This window comes from Stylophora pistillata, chromosome 4, assembly GCF_964205215.1.
Source record: "Stylophora pistillata chromosome 4, jaStyPist1.2, whole genome shotgun sequence".
NCBI classification, from domain to species: Eukaryota; Metazoa; Cnidaria; class Anthozoa; order Scleractinia; family Pocilloporidae; genus Stylophora; species Stylophora pistillata.
The window spans coordinates 38,656,756-38,665,566 of NC_142522.1; the positions used below are offsets into that span (position 1 = coordinate 38,656,756).

The following is an 8,811-nucleotide window of genomic DNA, read 5'->3' on the forward strand; positions in this document are numbered from 1 at the left end:
TTTTTTTTTTTTCAAAGGTTAAACTAAATGGGGGAGGAAACTTTTAATAAGGATTTGGATGTTTTTTCCGGGTATACAGTATATCTGTCGCATTCATTAAATCGGAACCCGAATTTTATCATGAATTGCCTTTTTCTTTTCAGGAGACAGCGTGCAGCGAGGACGCTTTACGCCTCCAAAGACCGAGCCGACGTGCTGGTGGAGGGGAGGACCTCTAGCTTGAAGGAAGCGGATGCTTTTCATCTTGCTTTAGGCCATTTGGGCTCCCTCGTTAAATATTATTATTATTATTATTACTATTATTATTATTATTTTCATTATTTATTTTGGTTTTACTGAGGGTGCTCTGATTACCTTCTCTTCATAATTAGCCGTCAAGGTCTAGTTTAGGGTCACTGGCACTAGAATTGAGATTATTATTATTATTATTATTATTATTATTATTACTATTATTATTATTATTATTATTATTATTATCTGACACTGACATTACATCGGAAAGTGCGCAAGCCAGAATTTAAGTAGTCGAGTTCTTAGTATGTAGCTTAGTTTACTGAACTTTTAATTTTTTTTTTAGAGAACTGCTTTTTGTGAGATATTTTTAAGGAAAAATCTATTATTATTATTAAGTTAATACCGAAGAGATTCCAAACCTGTCTCTCAGTTAAAGACTTTTTAAACTTGTTTTGTAATATTTATACCTCAATTATGATCATCATTATGATTATTATAAGAAGTGTGTATCCATGAGCTTTTCTGGAATTTTTACTGGACATTTTGACGCATTTGTTTTCGATTTTTAAGCATTTCATCATAATTTTTGTAAATACTTTTAGTGATTATGGTGAATAAAGATTATTATTATTAAAAAAATTATTATTATTATAACATCAAGTGAATGTGACGACCAAAAGAGTTCTGAAGCGGGCTCTGAAATCCTAAATCTTAAATCCAGGATAGACTGCCACTGTTCTTTGTTGGATTCATCTGTCTAAGTTTGAATATGGTCTCTCTTAGAGTCATTAACAGCTTGAGCCGTGCCCAGATTTGTCTCCTACAGGGGTTATTTTAAAATTTGCAACAAGCATACCCACCCCTCTCAAGCTGGAGTCGTTGTTCGAATATTTTTTTTCTGAGATCAATCGGCTGTCAGCTTAATTAAAATTTCCAAGACTTGTGCTCACGTATGCGGTTTATTCTCATTACTTGTTACTTTCTTAGGAATTCACAACAGCAATTTATCCTTAGATAGGCCTTTCTGAGAGTTACAGGTATACTCAACTGAAATCATCGAAGTTCTGATCTAAAATTGTTTAAATTTACAAAAACCGAAATGACCTAGGATATCGCATACACATCCGGCCCAAAAGATAAATTTACTTAAGTTTTATAATTGTCAGCTGAAATAACACCCCTTTGGTTAAATGAACTCTGTAACATTGCCAAATTTTGATGCTTATTTTGTTCTGTTATGAAGTTCCTATGAGGAAAGGTTAAGTAGGTAAATTCATTTATCGGCTTTGCAAAAACGAAATGCGAAGCGATATCAGTAAGAGAGGATAATGATTGAATCGCGCCGCAACAACACTACAACTCAAACAGAAGCAGAGCTAACCTGAACTCTCGCAAAATGATTCATTAAGCAAAACATACAAAATGTTAAAATAAAATCCTAACATATGAGAGAAAAAAAAGCACAGAATATAAGACTGAAAAAAGACCAAAAGCATAAACAAACACAATTACGTAATCTTGGCACCTGCAAGATGTTTGTTCCTAGTAAATGATATCGCAAAATACCAGACGGGAGCTAAGAATCACGCGAGAGGAAGTCTGATTTTCTGATCCGTTCAAGCACTTTCCAGTTCTGGGCTGGAGAGGAAGAAAAATGCAGATGCCCAAAGTTATCTAAACACCATCCAAGCTTCTATTTGATATAGACGCTCTTAACATGTTCAAAAGTGTAGAAGGCCTAGTTCTCGAGTATTTCGCATATAACATCACTAAAAGATCTTGGATTAATGAAATTAATTTAACATGCCACAAATACCGAGGTGTCGTCGAACAAAACTTTAGGAATCTACGTTAAAAGCAGCGAATAATTCCATCTCCAAATGAAGAGTAAAACCATCGTCAGCGATCTTAGTCACGCTCTTTAAAAGTATTACTAAGGGTATTTCGTTTTAGCAGGATAGTTGGTATAAAATTATTCAAATCAACTAATGCACTTTTTTTTAGTATCCCTTTCATTCAGTCTTGCTGTGATCAGCAGCTTGTCATCCGTTTTTTTTATTTTTGGGATGCAAGCTAAGTTATTACAGGAAGCAGTATGGTCAATATGGCTTAAGGATATTGCCTTCTCACCCCTCCAACAAAACAGCGTGTATTTATTTTTGAAAGTAGCCTCTAAACAATATACGATTGCGCGACTGCTGTTTGTATTTTAGCTAAAATAGTATGTGAAGACTGAATATCTCTCCATAGAACAAGTTTTTTTTTCTATTATCGATGCAGCTGTTAGAATTTGTGTTGTACTCCCGTTTCCTGAAAGGCTTGCTCCAAACAAAAGTCCTACGCAAAGCGTCAGACAGCAGGCAAACAACGTGGTAAAAAAGCGGAAAATCGACAATAATAGTCCTTTTTTACAGTGGTGGGCTTGGTGGTCAAGCCTTTGAATAGGATTGAGGCTTAGGGTGACCTTGTTATGATAAAGATGTTTCTGCTTTTCAAATGCAAATTACTTTGTTATCATGCTAACTAGATACAGGTCTCTATCACAACAGGGTCACCCTTAGTCTCACTCCTGTTCAAAGGCTTGGCCACCAAGCCTACAACTGTAAAAGGGACCGTTTCGAGATTGTTGGCAAGTAAATGATATAAGTCCACGAGATTAAATAAGAAATTACCGTTATTCATCTTAAAAAGAATGGTATTGATAGTTATTCAGTGGAAATGGAAAAAAAAGTCGAGTGCAAATGGAAGATTTGGAGCATAACCTAAACTGTTTTACAAGTATACCATGCACTGCACGTCGTGAAATGTATCTTTAAACATTGTGCCGGTTATAAACGAGAAATACAAAGGAAGCAAGGCTGCTTCAAAGAACATATTCAACGTCAGTTTGGCTTACAACAAAATATTGTTTGTTTTGAGTTGTCGCGTTATGACAAACATGTTTCGAGTAACGAGGGTAAAATTATACTGATAGGTAATGGCTTGAAGGGAATCGATAAGTTTACTTGAGTGAGCGGGAAGTTATAGAAGGTCGACGGAGTTCCATATAAAGGTTGAACTTTTTAACCGTTTCATTCCTAATTGAGTAACTGAATACCTTTTCCCTCCTTATACTCTCAACGGTCGACAAACATCGTTACAAAACTCGTTAGAATTCATTAAAGATCAGCGCAATTCACTCTTAAGTGATCACTTCCTTGATCCGCGTGACCTTTGCTGATGACCAAGTGCTGATATTTTGAGAAGTTGCATAATTGATCCCGGGGTTTGAAGAATTAGAGTAACTTTTTCTGATCAACTTGTTCCTAAATTTCACTTTCTATCTCGGTGTTATTTGTGTTGTTACTCACAGATTTTTCTGTATCAATTGGGGCTCAGTGAAAGCTTGTTTTCATATTCTTCAAGCAAGTCATGCAAGACTCTTGGGTCAATTAAAAAAAAAAGCAAGAGAGAGGTCCGGGAAATGGTCGGACATTGTACAAATCGGTAGATTGCGTGACAGCTTCAGCTAAGTGTTTTCTACCCTGATACTTACGCCATTTCAACCAGTCAGAGCGCGTATTATATCCAAGCTTTATTACAATGCAAAATATACTGACCTCACAGTGAAACACGCCTTTAGGAGCCTATAGGGAAACAATTCTTTTCTAGTCAGTCCTACTGTCTACGATAATACTCATTGAAACAACTTCGGCCAAATTTTATCGTTTTCTCAAGCTACTAATATCATGTTCATTATAGAGATTTTAGCGAGCCGTGTCTGTTGTGTCGGTCACATGACCCGAAGAGGTAATGACACGTGGAGCAAAGAGCGAGGCATGTCGATTGAATTCGTCTGTTGTTAGTTATCTTATATGTAATTACAGAGACGTAGCTACGGACAGAATACAACACTGGCGACGAGGATATTCAGTACCTTCGCATAAATCAACATGGCAGAGGCAAGTGTTGATTTTGGAGGAATTTTGCCGTTCGACTGTAAAGGCGCGATTACCTCAGTTGCTCCTCGGTGGAAAAGGTGGAAAAATCTTTTGAATATTACCTCTTAGCAAGAGGTATCACCAACAGCGCTCGAAAAAAAGGTTTCCTGTTACACTGTGCTGGCAGTGAAGTGCAAGAATTATTCGAAACCCTGCAAGATCCAGGACCGCCGGCACATGTAGGTGAAGACAATGCTGACGAATATCAGAAAGCCCTACGCACACTTGATACTCATTTTAGCGCGCGGTTAAAAGAGCCATACGAAAGACACGTCTTCAGAAATCTCAAACAGGAGGGAGGAGAGACAGTCGATCAGTTTATTACTCGGTTACGACACCAAGCGGAAAATTGTAATTGGGATCACGCAGACGAGCCGATTCGCGATCAGGTCATCGACAAGTGCAGATCAGACGACTTGCGGTGGAAACTATTTTTAAAGGGAACCCATCTAACTCTGGAAAAGGTGCAAGAAATCGCTCGATCTTTTGAGGCAGTAGATATTCAGTTGAAAACGATGACTAGTGTGGAAGATGATCGTCAACAAGTTAACCGTATCGAACGTGGAGAAACCGCTCTCCAGTTCAAAGGAAGAGAAACGAAAGCCAAATGTTATCGTTGTGACAGAGATGGTCATTTTAGTCGTGACAGTTGTTGTCCAGCAAGAAATGCCGAGTGTCAGAGGTGTCACAAGATAGGACATTTTGCTAAGGTTTGCCAAACCAAAACTGTCACCAGAAACAAAATATTTTCTCCACGAGATGTGCCAGACAAAAGGAGATCGAATGTGAACTCGATTGATGATGACAACTTGAGAGTTGAGAGCGACGATGACTAGTACGCATTCACTGTGGGCAGTGGAACTACAGGTGGGATGATAAATCTGTTAGTTGGAGGGATTTCTGTGCGAATGCTTATTGACTCTGGGGCAAGCACTAATGTGATTGATAAGGGAACATGGGAGGAGCTAAAATCCCAGAAGATTGAATGCAAATCCTATAGGTGCAAAAAGAAGCTGTATGGTTACGGGAGTAGTGTGCCTTTAAAAGTTATCGGTTGTTTCGAAGCAAGAGTAGTCGTGGGTGACAAAGTTTGTGAGGCAGAGTTTGTAGTGATTGATGGGACAAAACAACCCCTGTTGGGGAGAGGTAGAGCAATCAAGCTTGGAGTGCTTCAGATAGGAAGTTCCATAAACTCTGTAAGCAGTGACATTGTAGAAGAATTCAAAGATTGTTTTAGAGGAGTAGGAAAGCTAAAAGGATACCAGCTTAAGTTGCACATAAAAGAGAATGTGGCACCTGTGGTTCAGCCTCTGCGCAGACCACCATTCAATCTTAGAGACAAAATCGAGAAGACATCAGACGAACTGGAGAACATGGACATCATTGAGAAAGTAAACAGTCCATCTCAGTCGGTCAGCCCTGTAGTTGTAGTCGCAAAACCCAATGGGGAAGTGAGACTTTGTGTAGACATGAGACAAGCAAATTGTGCGGTAGAACGTGAACGATACCCCATTCCAACCATTGATGAAGTACTTCAAGACATGAACAATAAAAAAGTGTTCAGCAAGCTGGACTTAAGATGGGGGTACCATCAAATTGAATTATCTAAAGAATCCCGTGAGATTACCACATTCCTCACACACAAAGGTCTGTGCCGATATAAAAGATTGATGTTTGGGATATCAGCAGCTCCGGACAAATACCAGCAGGTTATCCAGCAGACATTGCAAGGTATTGAAGGGGTACACAATGTCTCAGATGATATTATAGTGCATGGTGCAACACATGACCAGCATGATGAACGTCTGCGAAAAGTGATGATGCCTGTACGTGAATGTGGCCTTACCCTCAACTTAGAAAAGTGCCAATTCTCCATGAGTCAGATGACATTCATGGGCCATGTCCTGTCAAGTTGAGGAGTGGGTGTGGCCGCTGGCAAAGTGAAGGCAGTAGTCGAAGCAAGAGAACCAGTATCGGTTTCAGAAGTCAGGTAATTCTTAGGTCTAGTAAATTACAGTGGAAGGTTTATTCCAAATCTTGCGACACTGTCAGAGCCACTGCGAAGACTGACAAAGAAGGATGTTGTATTCCAATGGAGATCAGAGCAAGCAGCAGCATTTCAGAAGCTGAAAAAAGAACTGACTCGAGAAGAGGTTCTTGGATATTACGACAAAGATGCTGAGACTCGTTTTATCACTGATGCAAGTCCTGTGGGTTTGGGCGCCGTTCTTGCTCAGAAGCAGTAAGGAGAGTTCAGGGTCATTATGTATGCTAGTCGAAGTCTAACGGATGCGGAACGCAGATACAGCCAGACAGAGCGTGAGGCGCTGGCGATTGTATGGGCTTGTGAACGGTTCCACACTTACCTATATGGGATCAAGTTTCACCTTGTAACGGATCACAAGCCTTTGGAACCGCCTCCCGGTTAGCTCAATGGATAGAGCGCTGGACTGTTGTGCGGGAGGTCGAGGGTTCGAGCCCCGGCCGGACCAACACTCAGGGTCTTAAAAATAATTGAGAAGAATTCGCTACCTTTCTATGACATCAAGAAATGGTTAGATATTCTAGTCTTCTCGGATAGGGACGAATAAATGGAGGTCCCGTCTCCTGCAGGGTTGGGGTAGGAGACGTTAATTTCCCACACACGAGATTACTGTGTGATGGATGTCCTCCCCTGGGGTGGGATATATAGGGCGCACTTAATTTGGAGCCTCGCTCTGTTGTGCGACCCTCACCACACTCTGGTGAAAGTGATTAAATAAAGGTTAAATAAAGGAATGTTTGTACTCAAAAAAGTCGAGACCCCCTGCCCGCATTGAGCGCTGGTTACTGCGTTGCAAGTTTTTGATTACATCATTGAATACAAGCCTGGTAGCGAGAACATAGCAGATTCCCTGTCTCGACTGAGCTGTTACCACAGTCTGGACGAGGAGAAAACGAGGAACGTTGCCGAAGAATATGTACGGTTTATAGCCCAGACAGCCACCCAAAAGCCATGACAACACGAGAAGTAGAAGAACATTCCTACCGTGATGCTGAACTGAGTGAAGTAAGGCGATGCATTCGTGAAGGTGTCTGGAACAACAAAGAATGTGTTAAATATATTCCAGTAAAAGACGAACTGTGTGCCATTGGCAAAGTCGTTTTGCGTGGAACACGCATTGTTATTCCCCAAACTCTGAGACAGCAAGTACTAGCTATTGCACACGAAGGACATGTTGGAATTGTTGCTACGAAACTGAGACTGAGGACTAAAGTGTGGTGGCCTGGTATCGACAAAGACGCTGAACAATATGTAAGTTCGAGCCATGGATGTCAATTAGTTGGACAAGCAACTCCACCGGAGCCTTTGATTCCTACTGAGCTGCCGCTTGGCAAATGCCAGGACTTATACTTGGATCTCTTAGGACCGATGCCAACAGGAGAGTACCTGCTTGTTGTCATTGACTATTATTCTAGGTACTATAAAGTGGAGATCTTGATGTCAGTTACTGCATCCCAGATTATCTCACGCCTCGAGACGATATTCGCTGTTCATGGCCTGCCAGTAACCACAACGAGCGACAACGGACCACAATTCCGGTCAGAAGAGTTTGAGCATTTTCTTGTTGATAATGGTATCTTACAAGGCAAGGTTACGCCACAATGGGTACAGGCAAATGGCGAGGTAGAGCGTCAAAACCGAAGCCTACTCAAGAGCATGAGAATTGCACAAGCAGAAGGAAAAAAATGGAAGAAAGAGCTCGTTCATTACCTCGCTAAATACAGAACAACGCCGCACACCGTCACAGGAGTTTTCCCTGCGGAGTTATTATTTGGTCGGAAGATCCACACAAAGATGCCTGAGTTGCGCTAAACTACCGTAAATGATGATGAGCTACGAAATCGCGACTGGGAAAAGAAAATTAAATAAAAGCGAAGATATATGTAGATGAACGAAGGGGTGCTCAACCCAATGACCTTCAGGCTGGTGACCAAGTGCTTCTAAAGAAGAAAAAGTCAAACAAGTTGTCAGTCAAATTTGAAAGTGAGCCTTATAAAATCATTGAAAAGAAGGGCAAAGTGTTGTGGTACAGTCACCTGAGAAAGTTCAATACCAGAGGAACGTCACAGAAGTAAAGAAGTTTACCCCCAGAGATGAACAATGCGTTGACAGCGATCATCAGTTTGAGTTACAAGAGGACAATGAATTAGAGCAGAGGCCGCAACGGGATAGGCATCCCCCAGATCGCTATGGTGAATGGGAGTAACCCAGAGAGAAAACTGACATGATAGTAGCCTCTTACAGGCTTGAACCTTGTTGTGATTTTTTAAAAAAAAAAAAAAAAAAAAAAAGGGAAACAGTGCGAACAATGGAGATAAAGACATTAGCTATGAAAAGCTAAAAAAATACCTCTGGACATAGTTGCAGTTGAGTTGATCGTATGATCTAGTTTAAGATTAAGTTTTTCTTTTTTTTTTGTTAAGAAAAGAAGGGATGTTGTGTCGGTCACATGACCTGGAGAGGTAATGACACGTGGAGCGAGGAGCGAGGCATGTCGATTGAATTCGTTTGTTCTTAGTTATCTTATATGTAATTAAAGAGACGTAGTTACGG

At 40.4% G+C, this 8,811-nt stretch overlaps 1 protein-coding gene across 1 annotated transcript; it reads left to right on the top strand.

The window, feature by feature from the left end:
• The first annotated feature begins 5,086 nt into the window (after positions 1-5,086).
• LOC111325342 (uncharacterized protein K02A2.6) lies at positions 5,087-6,130 on the top strand. Its single transcript, XM_022929148.1, has one exon. It carries the CDS (start codon positions 5,087-5,089, stop codon positions 6,128-6,130), a length of 1,044 nt encoding a protein of 347 aa, XP_022784883.1.
• Positions 6,131-8,811: the final 2,681 nt, after the last annotated feature.

What these genes read in the sequence shown, in the direction of transcription:
- LOC111325342 (XM_022929148.1), top strand. Translation starts at nt 5,087, where the DNA reads ATGATAAATCTGTTAGTTGGAGGGATTTCTGTGCGAATGCTTATTGAC.